The 15,179-nt window shown below is 50.2% G+C and overlaps 2 protein-coding genes across 6 annotated transcripts; both read right to left on the reverse strand.

The window, feature by feature from the left end:
* Positions 1-309: 309 nt before the first annotated feature.
* Positions 310-6,943, reverse strand: puf60a (poly-U binding splicing factor a). 3 transcript variants are annotated; one of them, XM_084007375.1, is made up of 11 exons: positions 6,725-6,943; positions 5,653-5,745; positions 5,446-5,520; positions 5,295-5,345; positions 4,634-4,795; positions 4,300-4,392; positions 3,996-4,209; positions 3,623-3,813; positions 3,346-3,451; positions 2,543-2,754; positions 310-1,867 (listed from the first exon to the last, which is right to left on the reverse strand). In XM_084007375.1, the coding sequence occupies exons 1-11, from the start codon at positions 6,743-6,745 to the stop codon at positions 1,568-1,570; spliced, it is 1,518 nt and encodes a 505-aa protein (XP_083863501.1). In that variant the 5' UTR covers positions 6,746-6,943; the 3' UTR covers positions 310-1,567. The 3 variants fall into 3 exon arrangements, with proteins under 3 accessions (XP_083863501.1, XP_083863502.1, XP_083863503.1); XM_084007376.1 differs by lacking the exons at positions 5,446-5,520; positions 5,653-5,745; positions 6,725-6,943 and having other exon boundaries at positions 5,190-5,312; XM_084007377.1 differs by lacking the exons at positions 5,446-5,520; positions 5,653-5,745; positions 6,725-6,943 and having other exon boundaries at positions 5,202-5,309.
* A 134-nt stretch (positions 6,944-7,077) lies between these two features.
* Positions 7,078-15,142, reverse strand: afg3l2 (AFG3-like AAA ATPase 2). Of its 3 annotated transcripts, XR_014596981.1 has the most exons (18): positions 14,938-15,142; positions 14,458-14,557; positions 14,190-14,258; positions 13,800-13,957; positions 13,566-13,718; positions 13,364-13,438; positions 13,127-13,251; positions 11,825-12,098; positions 11,603-11,740; positions 11,318-11,471; positions 11,140-11,247; positions 10,712-10,837; positions 10,511-10,621; positions 10,301-10,416; positions 9,879-10,079; positions 9,343-9,537; positions 8,039-8,966; positions 7,078-7,410 (listed from the first exon to the last, which is right to left on the reverse strand). XR_014596981.1 is itself a non-coding variant. In XM_084007374.1 (17 exons), exons 1-17 carry the CDS (start codon positions 15,019-15,021, stop codon positions 8,727-8,729), a joined length of 2,424 nt encoding a protein of 807 aa, XP_083863500.1. In that variant the 5' UTR covers positions 15,022-15,142; the 3' UTR covers positions 7,934-8,726. The 3 variants fall into 3 exon arrangements, 2 of the variants coding, with proteins under 2 accessions (XP_083863500.1, XP_083863499.1); XM_084007374.1 differs by lacking the exon at positions 7,078-7,410 and having other exon boundaries at positions 7,934-8,966; positions 13,127-13,248; XM_084007373.1 differs by lacking the exon at positions 7,078-7,410 and having other exon boundaries at positions 7,934-8,966.
* Positions 15,143-15,179: the final 37 nt, after the last annotated feature.

Consider the following 15,179-nt stretch of genomic DNA (forward strand, 5'->3'; position numbering starts at 1 on the left):
ATGAGCAGGAGGCACGAAACCTGAATCATTACAGAATAAATTACTTAACTGGGTCCAACATATCCCAACGAGACCAGTCTGGTTAAACTGTTTCCACAAAAACCAGACCAGGATGAACAGCTACAACTAATCCTTCCTCAACTAGACCCCGAGATCATCACTGATCCAATGATGCAGATTCCAGGATCACCATGACGACGACGCGTGTGGTGAACTTCTCACAATCTGATCAGCTTCTAATGGAGGCGTAAGAGGAGTTCAAGCTCCTCCGTAAAAAGAAGAATTGTCTTAATGAACCAGACGATGTCCTCTTGTTACTGTAGCGCTTTAATCTGGAGCTATATGAAATACTATATGAAACAAAGTTGACAGGTACGGTGGCTGAGGAGGAACATACAAGGCAAACTCACACTTTACAACAGCGCCCCCAGTGGCTAATAAATACATTACACAGAATCACAGATGGGGTGAGGGGGGCTCACAGTGGTTATCGGACAGCCGGACTTAAACTGATGAACCTTTACTGAACAATATGAACAGCTGAACACAATTATAACTGTTACCATGACGACCACATGTAGAGTTTGATAACATGTATGAATATAGGCTGAATGAATGTAAAATAATGGTCACAGTGTTTAAATAATGACAGCAGGCTACTTCCTGGATGCTACATGTAACGAGCAGTGGGATAACCGGAAAAAATGAACACGCTGGTTTCCCATCAAGAGACGGAGATCCAGGATCAGATTGATAGATGGATCTGAGCCTGGTCTAGAGCAGACTAGTGCTACAGTTTAAATCTCCATATCTCCAATCTTCCATAACTATGAGACATGCTTTCATGCTACCAGAGCATCGATAACTTCAGCAGGATGAAGGGAAACTACGGCTTCATCCCAACCAGCCAAACTGCTGTGGGTGTGTTGTTGTATTAAACTGTTCTCTAGCATGTCATGTGACTTTTTGATTATGCAATAAAAGGAAGAATACATTGAAGGCAGCAGCTGAGGAGCCTGTCAGCCAATCAGAACGCAGCTCAACATCAATAAAACAAAAGAAGACAGCACAAAAATACGTTTTATTTACATAGTGTGGTGTTTGACACCTGAACACACCTTCTACTTCTGTTAGGTGTGTTGTGTTCAGGAATGTTGGCCAGTTCAGAATCAGAAGATCCAGATGTTCCAGCTGAAGGAACATGTCATGCAGCTGTAATGATGTCCTTCTTCTTTATATGCAGTTTATAGTTCAGATGTCCCAGTGTCCCTGAATGCTGCAACAGAGTCAGACCGGGTTAATGGTGAGGGGCCAGAACCAGAACCAGCTGCTGGAGCTCGTTGACCCTAATTCTTCCTTTAGCATTAGTTAACCCTTGTTAACCCCTCATTGATGTTCGTTAACCCCTCAATGTCAGTTAACCCCTTGATGTACGTTAACGCTAAATCTTTTTACATTTCATACAAAATACCTATAAAACGTGTTGAAACATTAGAGATTTACAGGTAAAACCGGTGAAACAGCTGAGTCGTCTTTTCAGTCCTGAACAGAAACGAACAAATGCGTTCTAGGCTGTCAGGTTGTTGTTGTCAAAGTGGTCCTGATTGTACTCCTCAGCGACCACCTTGCGCCCCCCAAACCAGCGCTGGTTCAGGACCTGGATGGCCTGGTTCATCTCCATCGCCTCTGAAAACTCAACAAAGATCTTAATGATGACGGCGGCGCCGGCCTCCTCGCCCTGCCGCTCCTGGTAGACGACCACGCGCTTCACCCGCCCGAACCTCCCGCACTCCTCCATAACCTCGGCCTCCAGGTCCTCGTCCACATCGTCAGGTCCGACCATGTTCCTCAGGACCATCACGGTGGACTGGCAGGGAGGAGGGAGCACATTACCGCTCATAGGGGTTTTTATGTATGTATGTATATGTATATGTATATGTATATGTATATGTATATGATTATATATATATATATATATATATATATATATATATACACACACACACACACACACACACACATATATATATATATATATATAAACACTACTCACAAAAAGTTCGGGATATTTGACATATGGTGAAATTTCAGGATGAACCTAAAATGCAATATAACCTTTACAGGTGACCTTCATTTGACCTTCTCTAAACTTTTGAATGCACACGTCCAATTGTTCAATATTTCAGTATGTTTTGCACAACTTGCTGTTTGATCCTTGTATCGACCAGTCAACGTGGTTCAATTAGAATCGGTAAACAGTCCTCTTCATCATGCCGTTCACATGTTGACATCATGACAGCAAGACGACACCTAACAAGTGATCAACATCACCATGCTTCAAACAGGATGTTGTCAGAGGGAAGTGGCCAATGAGCTTCGAGCATCACAGAGTGTCATCAGCAGGTTGCAGCAGAGACACAGAGAGACTGGAAGAGTCCCAGAAAGCAGAGACGTGGACGTCCTTTGGTCACATGATGTGGTATAGCCACCACTGCTGCCGGCTTTGTTTCAATACATTGTTTGAGTGTGTAAACCTCCGTACCTCCTGCTTGCGGAGCACCTTCCTCATCACGATGCGTCTGGCGCTGCTGATGTCGTCCTGCTGGCTGAGCGACTCCGAGGCTCCGCTTCTCTGTGTCGCCGCCTGAAGCTCCTCCTCCTCCTTCCTCTTCACCTCAGAGCCAAAGCTGGCCACTGGGGTCAGGGGCGTGGCCAGGACTGGGTTCACCAGGCCAGGTGGAGCCTGGGTCACACCTGAAACACACAGGAGGCACCGGAAGGTGAAACGGGCAGCGGCGGCCACAAGGAGGCGCCCCAGGCTGCTTCTCCGCTGGACTGGGCCGACCCCTGACCTCTCTTTGAGGACTGAGGACAGGTACCAGTCTACAGATCTGACAGGTACCAGTCTACAGGTGTGAGGACTGAGGACCAGGTACCAGTCTACGGTGTGACGACTGAGGACCAGGTACCAGTCTACAGGTGTGAGGACAGGTACCAGTCTACAGGTCTGAGAACAGGTACCAGTCTACAGGTGTGAGGACTGAGGACCAGGTACCAGTCTACAGGTCTGAGGGCAGGTACCAGTCTACAGGTTTGAGGACAGGTACCAGTCTACAGGTGTGAGGACAGGTACCAGTCTACAGGTGTGAGGAGTGAGGACCAGGTACCAGTCTACAGGTCTGAGGTCTGAGGACCAGGTACCAGTCTACAGGTGTGAGGACTGAGGACCAGGTACCAGTCTACAGGTCTGAGGAAAGGTGCCAGTCTACAGGTCTGAGGACAGGTAGTGTCTGAGTGTGGGCGGGGCCTATGTGTGTGTGGGCGGGTCTTATGTATGTGTCCTACCTGTGATGACACGTGGACCCTGAACCGCCATGATGGCCTGAGGAAGTCCGCCCAGCTGGAGCGCCGGTCCAGCCAAAGTTTTGAGCACCGATGCTCCCACTGGGTCCTGAACGCACCACAGAACAAAACACATGAAATACTACAAATATATATACTCTGTGTATATATATATACATGTACACGTAACTCTGCAGTACTCCGTGTGTATATATATACGTTATACTGCAGTACTCCTGCGTGTTGTCATCACTGTGATTAGGAGGCGGAGCTTCATCACCTGAGCAGTGATCCTGGCAGCGGCGGCGGCGGCAGCCATGGCGGCGGCGGTTGGGAAACCCCCAGCAGGACCAGGTGTGAGGAGGGGAACCGGCGGGGTCACGGCCTTCCCCACCCGCAGGTACTGACCCCCAAGGTCAAACAGGTTCATGGAGGCCACGGCGTCCAGACTGGACTGAGCCTTCTCGTACTCTGGAGACCAGACCATCAGAGCCATGTTAGCCCGTTAGCCCATTAGCTTCACTAGATTACAGCAGCACCCCTAGAGGCTGTAACCGTCATTACACCCCAGATCACTAACAGCTTAGCACCCGCGCGCTCCAGGGACGTGCTCTAGTCTACAAAAACGAATCGCCATGGTTACCAATGCTCACCAATGAAGCCGTAGCCTTTGTGGCATCCCGTAGTGGGCTCCCGGGTCAACATGCAGGACTTGATCCTCCCAAAGGCCTCGAAGACGCTCTGGATGTCGCCGTCGGAGAGGTCGGGGTGGACCGACGCCACGTAGATGCGGTTGAAGCCGCGTGCCTCCTCTGCCAGCTGGTCGATGATTGGCTGAGCCTGGCCGATGTTACTGGGCCGGCCCACCTGCAAGACCACAGCATGCTCAGGACCGGTGTGTGCTGGTCTGGACTAGTTTATCCTGGAAGGCTCTGGACTGGTTTGAACTGGACTGACCTTAATGTTTCTGCCTCCCAGGACCACAGAATTCATCTGGTCCAAAGCCAGCTGGGCCGCCTCGGGCATCTCATACTCCACGAAGGCAAAACCCTGCAGACAGAAACTGCTTAGTGACCCAGGACCCAGGACCCAGATCATCTCTCAATCCACACACGTTCATGATCACATTCAGGTTCAGGATCATGTTCAGGATCAGGAACCAGATCACATTCAGGATCTGGAAACAAATCACATTCAGGTTCAGTCTGGGAACTCTTCAGGGTCCCGTTTCATTTCACCTGCTGCCACAGCGACGGAGCCGGATCAGCACCTGGACAGACCGACCACTGACCTTGTGCTTCATGGTGACAGCGTCCCAGGACATGTCGATGCTCCTGATTGGTCCAAAGGGAGCGAAGGCCTGTCTGACGGTGTCCTCTCCCAGCTCGTAGTAGATGGAGCCCACGTAGACCCGGCACATGATGGCCAGGGCTCTCTGGCGCTGAGCGGCCACCTGGACACAGACAGGAAGTCAGTCTACACCAGAACCAGAACCCCCTGAACCAGGACCTGCGTAAGGGACCTGGACACAACAGGAGTCCTGGGTTTATTCTCTCTCACCTTCTTTTACACGATTTTAGTTCAAGAATGGTTTATTGGTGAAAACATTTATCCAGTTAATATTTTCCTAATTATTATTATTATTACTTTTATTATGATTAATATACATTATTACAATTGGGATTATTATAATAACTATTATTATTATCGTTATTACAATTATATTTATGATAATAATAATTATTATTATTACTATTATTATTCCGGTTCTGGTTCTGTCACTGAGAAAAGAATCCGAATGTGATCAATGAAACAGTCCAATTGATTGAATTATTCATTTCATTCACAGTGTTTCCTACAGAGTTCTGCTCAGCTGTGTGATGTCATCAGATGATGCCATCGGATGATGTCACAGCGAGTGTGTGCTGTCGGTCGTCTGCAGCTCTACTCACCGACTGGAGAGGAGAGAGAGCGTCACCCAGGCCCATGGACAGAGATGCCATCTGAGAGACAGACAGGGACAGAGAGACAGCTGGGTAACACTTCCTGTTCCTCCCCCAGGTGTCAGGTGGGATGCTGTTGTCATGGTTACATCTAATGTACCTGCAGGCTGCTGAGCTGCTGAGTCTGTTTGAGGAGGACGCTGCTGATGCTCTGCTCCATACAGTACTTCTTAGCCTGCAGACAGGAAACGACCAATCACAGCTCGCCGCTCTCTCTCTCTCTCTCTCTCACTCACACACACACACACGCACGCAAACACACACACACACACACACACACAGAGTAAGTACTGGCGTGTGTTGGTACCTTCTGCAGCGCCTCCTGCTGGTCGGGGGTGAGCGGTGGCAGGCCCAGCTTGGCGGTGCTCTGTCCGTTCTCCATGAGGAGAGCCGGTCCTCCCTGTGAGCGAAACAAACACACCCTCAGGTTTCTAAGGTCTCTAGTAATATAATAGAGATTTATGAATGGATTTCTGAAGTCGTGAATCGATTTAGAAACTAAGAAGATAAGAGTCGTTCTTTGAACATGAATGGAACGCCGTCTTCACTGCTCACTGCTACCGCTAGCCCACTGCTAACACTAGGTCACTGCTAGTGCTAGCCAACTGCTAACACTAGCTCACTGCTAACAATAGCCCACCGCTAACGCTAGCCCATTGCTAACGATAGCTCACTGCTAACGCTAACCCACTGCTGTAAGCCCACTGCTAACGCTATGTCACTGCTAATGCTAACCCACTGCCAAAGCTAGGTCACTGCTAATGCTAGCCCACTGCTTATGCTAGCCCACTGCTAACGCTAGCCCACTGCTAACAATAACCCACTTCTAATGCTAGCTCACTGCTAACGCTAGCTTTTTTGTATGATGTCCAGCGGAGCAGCAAATAAATGTTTTCTAAAATGATTTATGAAATTATCCAACACTCTCCTGCCATCATTTGCTACACAGCCTTTTATGAGCTCACAGAGGACTGGAGTTGATCCTGAACCTGGTTTTAATCAAATACACCTAATTGTAATTTAACTCATCAATTAATCAAATTAAATAAAAACAAATTATATTCTCTCATTCCAAATAATCTGTTTATTATTTAGACAATTAATACTAAAACTGGATGTATTACGTATAGATCACACACACCAAACTTCACTAGTATTGCCTGTCATTTCATAGGAAACAATACGTCATCAACACGGTGCTCTCTCATTGGATCGATCACATTCCCAAACATCACTACATCACCAAAACAGCTGATCGTCATCATTGTATCTGATGAGTTCCATTGATTTCGGGCTGTGTTCACGTCATTCCTGCCAGCATTAGCTTAGCATGTGTCCACCAGAGAGGCGCGACAGGAAGGAGCGTTCGGTTTTCATACCGAGGACACGGTGACCGCCATGCGGCGGCGAGTCTCCGGCTCCCGGCGGGTCTCCGGCTACCGGGCCCCTCTCTCTCTGGACCCCCCCCTCTCTGGACCCGGGACTAGAAACACGCTTCACGCACTAGATTCAGATTCAGGATGTTTGTGTTTCGGCTCTCCGACCTGCTGCAGCACTTCCGCCAACGACACATCCTCCGCGAGGACCTTCAAAATAAAAGACTGCAGGGTTGACCCTTTTTACTGCAGCAAAAGTACCGATACCACGGTGTAGAAAATACTCTGTTCTAAATACACTGCTCAAATAAAGGGAACACCTAAACACCACATGCTAGTTCTCAATGAATAACATATTCCAGTTGGAAATCTTTATTCATTACAAAGTGCAATGCGTTGACAACAAAACAACATAAGGACGATTAACAAAATCAAAATCCTCATCTTATGGATGTATCGATTCAGAATCATACCGATAATCAAAGGGTAAAATCAGATCGCAGGCTGATGCAACCTTTGTGGAGATTTTTCAAGACATGTCAAAATGATCCTCAGTTGTGCGTGTGGCCTCCACGTGCCTGCATGTACTCCCTACAACGCCTGGGCCTGCTCCTGATGAGACGACGGATGGTCTCCTGAGGGATCTCCTCCCAGACCTGGACCAGAGCAGCAGTCAACTCGTGGACAGTCTGTGGTGCGACATGGCGTTGGTGGATGGAATGAGACTTGATGTCCCAGATGTTCTCAATAGGATTCAGGTCTGGGGAACGGGTAGGCCAGTCCATAACATCGATGCCTTCATCATGCAGGAACTGCTGACACACTCCAGCCACATGAGGCCTAGCATTATCATGCATTAGAAGGAACCTAGGGCCCACTGCACCAGCATATGGTCTCACAATGGGTCTGAGGATCTCATCCCGGTACCTAATGGCGGTCAGGGTACCTCCGGCAAGCACATGGAGGGCTGTGCGACCTTCCAAAGAAATGCCTCCCAGACCATCACTGACCCACCGCCAAACCGGTCATGCTGGATGTTGCAGGCAGCAGAACGTTCTCGGCGGCGTCACCAGACCCTGTCACGTCGGTACCATGTGCTCAGGGTGAACCTATTATATAATTATTATTATGTAAATATATAATATGAACTAGTTGAATATGAATGTTTATTAAATTAAAACAATGAATCATTTCAATAAAGCTTTCATTGAATGGTTTATGATTGATTATTGATTTATTCTTCTGACTTTATGACGCTTTCAACCATGAACACATAAATACATTAACACGTTAGACTAATCAATAACTATTCAATACCTGATCAGCTGACGGAAGCTGAATCCACCACATGCTAACTTTAGCTGAATATTAGCTTTCAGTTACCATGGTTACAGCGTTGACGCTACGTTCCAGCAGCAACTCTGCTCCTCAACAGTTTTAATCAGATGATGCTTAGAGGCCAGGGACTCGACGAGAGTCCTCCAGTCAGAGCTGGTTCTGGTTTGTTCTGGTTCTACGTCCCCCAGAGACAATGAGTAGAGACGTTTCACCGGATCTCCAACGCTCCCTGAACGCACCCCCGTGGATGATGAGCATCTCATTTGTGTTGATGAAGTCAGCTGGTCATCTGGAAGACAGACAACACAACAATCCTGTTCCTCCTAATCCACCTGTGAAGACTGGGTCTGGATCAGTTCCTCTCTGACTGCTGCTGAAGCCTTCAGGGTCGAAGCGTCACCTCTTCATCATATCAAATATTAATTTTCATGTTCAAATATGTTTGAATTTGTTCCTGATGATGAAGGTTCAGAAGGTTCCAGAAGTCTGATGAGGTTTTACAAGCAGAGGGGGGGGGACAGTGGAGGGTTCTAGACCCTGTAGATGAAGAACTCTGGAAGGAGTCTAGAACCTAGACCTGGACCTGGATGTGGTGTTGAGTGCAGAGTTCTTGGTGTTCATTCAGTGACTACATGATACTGGAGGAACACATGTGACTGATAAGGTTCTAGAAGGGCATCCCTCCAGAGATCTGCCGGGCCACCTGCTCGTCCTGGCTCTCCCCCTTGTCCCTCCTCTCCTGGTTCCAGTCCTTCAGACCCTCCGGCAGTGTTGTGTCCTCGTCCAGGCCTCCGGTTCCCTCCACAAAGTCCTCATAAGTTGACTTCTCTGCGAATGGACGCTTGCCCAGCAGCTCCACCATGTCATTCTTATCCAGAACCTCCTTCTCCAGCAGCCGCAGCGCCACCTGCAGGACCACAAAGAACCCAGTGAGAGACCGAGAACCCTGATCTGGAGTGAAGGTTTCTGGGTCAGTGCTGTCTCTAAGTGATGAGATATGTTGTTAGTCGACCTAGAACCCTCCTAGTCAGGGTTCTCCCAGCCCGGTACGACCCTGTCCCCTAGAACCCTCCTAGTCAGGGTTCTCCCAGCCCGGTACGACCCTGTCCCCTAGAACCCTCCTAGTCAGGGTTCTCCCAGCCCGGTACGACCCTGTCCCCTAGAACCATCCTAGTCAGGGTTCTCCCAGCCCGGTACAACACTGTCCCCTTTCTCTCGCGTGTTTAGAACCTGTTCTGGAACATAGACCAGGTTGAGAAACCTTGCTGGTAGATAGCTGGTACCTTCTCCACCTCAGGCTTCTTGTCGCTGAGCAGCTGGAGGGTTCTCTGGTGGGCCTCTGTGATCAGGGTCCGGACCTCAGTGTCGATGAGACGAGCCGTAGCCTCACTGTAGGGTTTCTCCAGAACCATCTCACCCTGCCGGGGGAGGTCGAAGGAAACCTGCCCCACCTTCGAGTTCATCCCAAACTGAACGATCTGCAGCAGAACACAGAGACGGGTCAGACAGGAACAGGAGCAGACGGCTGAACCATGTTCTCCAAGTCCAAACAGGTGAACCCGAAGGTTCACTGCTGACTAAAGTGTCTCTAAAACATAATATAACATTATAGAACAGAGAAAAATATTTAGAATATTAAATAACATAACATTATATAAATAATATAACATTATAGAAGATAGCATAATATAATAGCATAATAATATAATATAACATACGTTAATAATATAAGTTGGCTCCTTGGATGGGACATTGGAGTATAAAAAAACAGAGATGGAACCTCTGACCTGCGTGACCTCTGACCTGCGTAACCTCTGACCTGTGCGTAGGCGCTCTGGGTGACCTTCCGAAGGTCGTCCTGAGCTCCGGTGGTGATGCGTCCAAAGAAGATCTCCTCGGAGACGCGTCCCCCCAAAGTCATGCACATGCGGTCCAGCAGCTGCTCTTTGGTGTACAGGTACTGCTCCTTGGGCAGGTACTGGGCGTAACCCAGACCCTTCCCTCTGGGGATGATGGACACCTGCACAGGTAAGACACATGCCATCAGATCCAAGTTCCATCAGGTCCAGGTTCCATCAGGTCCTCCTGATGCTCATCAATGTCACAAACGGCATACACACGTATACTCACGCAGTCTGGAGACAGCAGCTGAGGCTCATGGGTAGTATTTACAGTAGTTAGAACAGTGCTAAGTCCCATTCAGAGGTCCATTAAAGAAACATGTGAAACAGGAAGCGATACCTTGATCAGCGGGTCGGCGTGCTCCAGGAACCACCCGGCAACGGCGTGACCAGCCTCGTGATACGCCACCGTCTTCTTCTCCTCCGGCTGCAGGACCTGAGTCTTCTTCTCCAGACCTGCACACAGACATTGGGTACTTAGTCCTGGATCAGCCATCAAAAGCCGCCGTGGGTGGAGACTAGGGAAGGAGGCGGAGCCTCGTTAGCTCACCTCCGATCACCCTCTCGATGGCCTGTTCAAAGTGTTTCTGATTGATGGCGTCTGCGAGGTGGCGAGCGGCGATCAGGGCCGCCTCGTTGCAGACGTTAGCGATGTCAGCACCTGATAGACAGGAAGCAGGAAGAAGAAACCCAACGTGAAGCAGATGGAGGCTGCAGCTGTCTGGTGGAGGGAAGGTCACATGGCGTTTACCTGAAAAGCCAGGTGTCAGGGCGGCCATCTTCCTGGCCAGAGCGTCTTTGTCCAGGTCGACCTCCATCTTCAGAGGACGCAGGTGGACTTTAAAGATGGACGCTCGACCTTTAATATCAGGAGGACCTGAGACACCAGAACACAGAGACCTGAGACCTGGTTCAGGTGGGACACCCAGACCCAGAATCCTCCATAACCACCTGTCAGAACTAGACTAGAACATCAGGACTAGACTAGAGCTGGAGACGGGTGGAGCCGCCCAGGGACAGATGGAAACAGGACCGACAGGTGAGCAGAGGACAGAAAGGTGAGAAGACGAGACAGGTGGACAGACAGGTGGGCAGAGGACAGACAGGTAGACAAACTTTTTCTCCAAAAGTGACACAGCAGTTGGTCTTCAGGCGTTCAAACAGGAAACAGGTTCTCACCAATGTAGATCTGCCTGTCGAAGCGTCCCGGTCTCATCAGAGCCGGGTCCAGGATGTCGGGTCTGTTGGTTCCTGCTAGAACCACGACGTTGGTCGCCGTGTTGAACCCTGGAAGCACAGAGAGCTGTGAGATCTGCGGCTCCGCTGATGATAACTTCCCATGATGCCGTTCACCCACCGTCCATTTCCACCAGCAGCTGGTTCAGCGTGTTCTCCTGCTCGCTCTGGCCCCCGAAGTTGCCCCGCCCACGCTTCCGGCCCACGGCGTCGATCTCGTCGATGAACAGGATGCAGGGGGCGTTCTTCCTCGCCATGACGAACAGATCTCTGACCTGAACAGGAAACATAACATCAGGATGACCACCACAGACAGGAAGTCAGCAGGGACGGCGTCCTTAGCGTGTGTGTGTGTGTGTGAGTGTGTGTGCGTGCGTGCATGTTTGTGTGTGCGTGTGTGTCTTACCCTGGCGGGGCCGACGCCAACGAACATCTCCAGGAACTCGGAGCCGTTGACGGTGATGAACGGCACGTTGGCCTCGCCAGCTGTCGCCTTCGCCAGGAGGGTCTTTCCTGTTCCTGGGGGGCCCGTCAAGATGGCTCCCTGAGACCACATCAGACCATCATTAAGGAACCACACGTGGTTCTGGTCTCACCCTCACCTTAGAGGTGCTGGTCCCACCCTCACCTTGGGGATCTTGGCTCCCAGGTCCTGGTACTGTTTGGGGTTCTTCAGGAAGTTGACGAACTCCATGATCTCCAGCTTGGCCTCCTCGCAGCCCGCCACGTCTTTGAACTTCACGTCGATCTCGTCCTTCAGGATCTTGGCGGTGGTCTCGCTGACGCTGAAGAGCCCGCCCATCCCCCGGCCGGGCCGCCCCGCCCCCGCTGGGCCACGCCGCAGCATGAACAGCAGGAAGCCGATGATGAGCACCGTAGGGAGCATGCTCAGCAGGAAGGTGCTGAGGAGGAAGGATGAAGGTGAGTGGAGACCTGAAACCGGATCAATCGTAGGGGTGTAACGGTACACTTAAGTCACGGTTCGGTACGTAACTCGGTTCAGACATCACGGTACGGTACGAGTTTCGGGGCAATGGAGGGAACAGAAAAAAAAATAAAAAATGCAGAAGGCAATTCTTTTTTATTGTGCATGTCTCAGGTTGTACCACCTAGTGGCATACAGTCTCTCTCCTGAGCGAGTTGCAACAGCCTGAACTGCGTAATCTAAGATGTAAACAGAGCTCTGAATACACTGAAAACGCGCTGTAGTACATATTCCAGGCCCTTATGTAGCGCTGTTTCTGCTACAAAAATACACCAAAAACGCAGAAGAAGAGACGGAGCTTGACCGGATGTTTGCCATTGCTATGGCAACACGTGAAAGCTACGGCTACTATCCACCCGACCACCCATTCAATAAATATCCATAAGATGACAATTTGGCCCGTATAAATAAAGTCAACAATAAGCATGAACAGTCGTCACCCTAAGGACCTTAACGAGGCGTTGTCACACGTGATGGATTAATTAGAAAAATAAATGCGTTGGTTGTTAGCATCGTAGCATCGTAAAAAAGTCGCAATTCTGGGACTTTTTCCCCCGGAATATTGCCCCCCTCTCTTGGCTGCAGTTGCCCTGATACCAGTCGTACAGACGTGCTCTGCTACGAGAATGTAGGCCGCCGTTGTTGTTGTTGTTGTTACAAGACGTCGCGGGGAAGAAGTCAGGCTCGAGGGGCGGGCCGATGGTGTCAGCGTATACGTTTTTGCCGTTTACATGAAAACGAACCGAAGCTGCTATGGACGGCCGGCCGGCTACAAAAAATGCTTCCGCGTGGACGGCCTCTAACCGTAATTAATTTGCGCGCCAATTTTATTTATTTTTAGACCGTGTAACCGAACCGTGACCCCCGTACCATTTCGGTTAAATATGAATACATGTATCGTTACACCCCTAATCAATCGGCACCGCGTGTTGGACGGTTCCTCACCCGTCACTCTCGGTGGAGTAGACCACCGGCAAGCGGTTCTCCCCTTCGATGCCGAGCTCGTATTGAGCCGTCTCCAGGTTCCTCTCGAAGGTGTCCACGCTGCCGATGTTGAACCACACGTACTGCTGGAAGAGAAGAGGATGGTGGTTCACCGTCTCATCCAGTCTATGAACATGTGTTAAATCAGCCACTGATGATGAAATCCTTGACTGTTCAGTGTGCCAGTCCAGGACTCACCCCATCCACCGGAGTCTTCCCCGGAGAGAAGACCACTTTGACGTAGCGCTTGTTGACCACCTCTAACCGGTCCACCTGAGGACCAGACCAACACCACGGACCGGAAGAGTCCAACATTAAAGTATTGGGTTAAAGAAATGAAATCAGAGACAAACAGATATATGTAGAAATGAGCAGGTCATGTGACCTTGAAGGTCCTCACCGCTCCTTTGGACAGGAAGTTGTTGACAAAGTCCTTCCAGGTGACCTCTCGTCCTCCGTCCCTGAAGAAGAAGTAGTAGGTGACGGTGGTCCAGAACGCCATGCCGCTCAGGAAGTACATCCGAAACTCTTTATCGTCCCAGGGAACATCACCCTGAAACAAACCGGGCCCCAGATGAGACCCAGACCAACAGGCGGATCCAGAATCACACGAGTGAAATGGAACTGATCTGACCTTCTGTAGACGGCTATACCAGTGTGACTCCTCCCTACGGCCTCCTCGGTCTCGTCTTCCTCCTCCTCCCGGTCCTCCACCTCCTCCTGGTCCTCCTCCTCCTGGTCCTCCTCCTCCTGGTCCTCCTCCCGCTGACCTCCCAGAATCAGGTTTGGCCTCTGAGAACAGAAAATTAAAAAAATCCATCAATCAGGTAACATTCAGTAGAGTCCAGATCCAGAAGGACTCGGGAGGTAGGGGTAGGGTTAGGGTTGATGGGGTAGGTAGGGGTAGATGGGGGTAGGTGGGGTTAGGTGGGGGTAGATCGGGGTAGGTAGGAGTAGATGGTGATACGTAGGGGTAGGTGGGGGTAGATGAGGGTAGGTGGGGGTGTGAGTCAGGGGTTTCTACCTTTGGTTGCTGCTTCAGCTTCGCTGTTCTTTGGAGTTTTCTGACTATCTGGAAAATATTTCTCAAAACCTGAAGAAGAAAAACCACGTCACTGTCCTGAACACACACATGTTGGTACATCTGCACTTGTTGGGACATTCGGGACCTCAACCTAACCCTGAACGGAACCTGAACTAGAGTCTAACCAGGTCTGAACCTTCACACATATGAGGACCTCGTCACTCCCAAGACCTGAAGCTCATCCTGGTCCTCACACACAATCCTGTACCTTTAGGTGGTCTGGAGCTCAGGCTCCTGCACACTCCCAGCAGCTCACTCAACAGGCTCCGCCCCTTCTCTACCTGTCCCACAGCAGCCGAGCACGTCACCTGACAGACAGGAATCAGACGTTCAACATCACGTCATATTACAACTCACGAAGGTTACTTTCAATCATATTTCAATGCTGTCTAAATATGGAAACACTTGAAACAATTGAGAAACACCAGCTGATCAGCTGTGAGGATCAGAAGAACATCTGATCAGCTGTGAGGATCAGAAACAGCTGATCAGCTGTGAGCAGAACCCGATTTTTGATGAACCCCATGCCGGGCCAATCATAACAACATCAGGTGTCCCTGGAAGTTAGCCGAATCAATGACGTAGCAGCCCTGAACGCCACACAGGTGACTTTGTAACACCTTTTCCTCGAGTTCGAGCTCGTTCCGGCCGCTGTCCCGGTTAGCATGTTAGCATGCGGTGTACCTACCAGCCGGGCCGGGGCGGCGGAGGGCCGCAGCCCCCAGAGGGTGCTGGTGCAGCCGGCAGAGAGCCGCAGGTAGCGGTGGGCCATCCTTACGGAGCGAACACACAGCTGCGGCCTCTAGACGTGACTCAAGAGCAACACGGCCGTTCCGTAATCACCCGCTCCGCCATCTTTACTGGAGCGCCCTCTTCTTCTGTGGTGTTTATCCGTATAACGCCGCTGGGAACAATGCTGCTCCCAGCAGG

Source organism: Eutrigla gurnardus (genome assembly GCF_963514095.1).
Source record: "Eutrigla gurnardus genome assembly, chromosome: 4".
Taxonomy (NCBI): domain Eukaryota; kingdom Metazoa; phylum Chordata; class Actinopteri; order Perciformes; family Triglidae; genus Eutrigla; species Eutrigla gurnardus.

Excerpts from the sequence above, each read along its gene's own strand:
- puf60a (XM_084007375.1), bottom strand. The coding sequence starts at position 6,745 with ATGGCGGTCACCGTGTCCTCG. Across the intron at positions 5,346-5,445 it reads AGCAGCTCAGCAGCCTGCAG|ATGGCATCTCTGTCCATGGG; the intron begins GTACATTAGATG and ends TCTGTCTCTCAG. Across the intron at positions 3,452-3,622 it reads CTGCCAGGATCACTGCTCAG|GACCCAGTGGGAGCATCGGT; the intron begins GTGATGAAGCTC and ends TGGTGCGTTCAG.
- afg3l2 (XM_084007373.1), bottom strand. The coding sequence starts at position 15,021 with ATGGCCCACCGCTACCTGCGGCTCTCTGCCGGCTGCACCAGCACCCTC. Across the intron at positions 13,439-13,565 it reads ACTTCCTGTCCAAAGGAGCG|GTGGACCGGTTAGAGGTGGT; the intron begins GTGAGGACCTTC and ends TCTGGTCCTCAG. Across the intron at positions 10,417-10,510 it reads CATCGAGAGGGTGATCGGAG|GTCTGGAGAAGAAGACTCAG; the intron begins GTGAGCTAACGA and ends GTCTGTGTGCAG.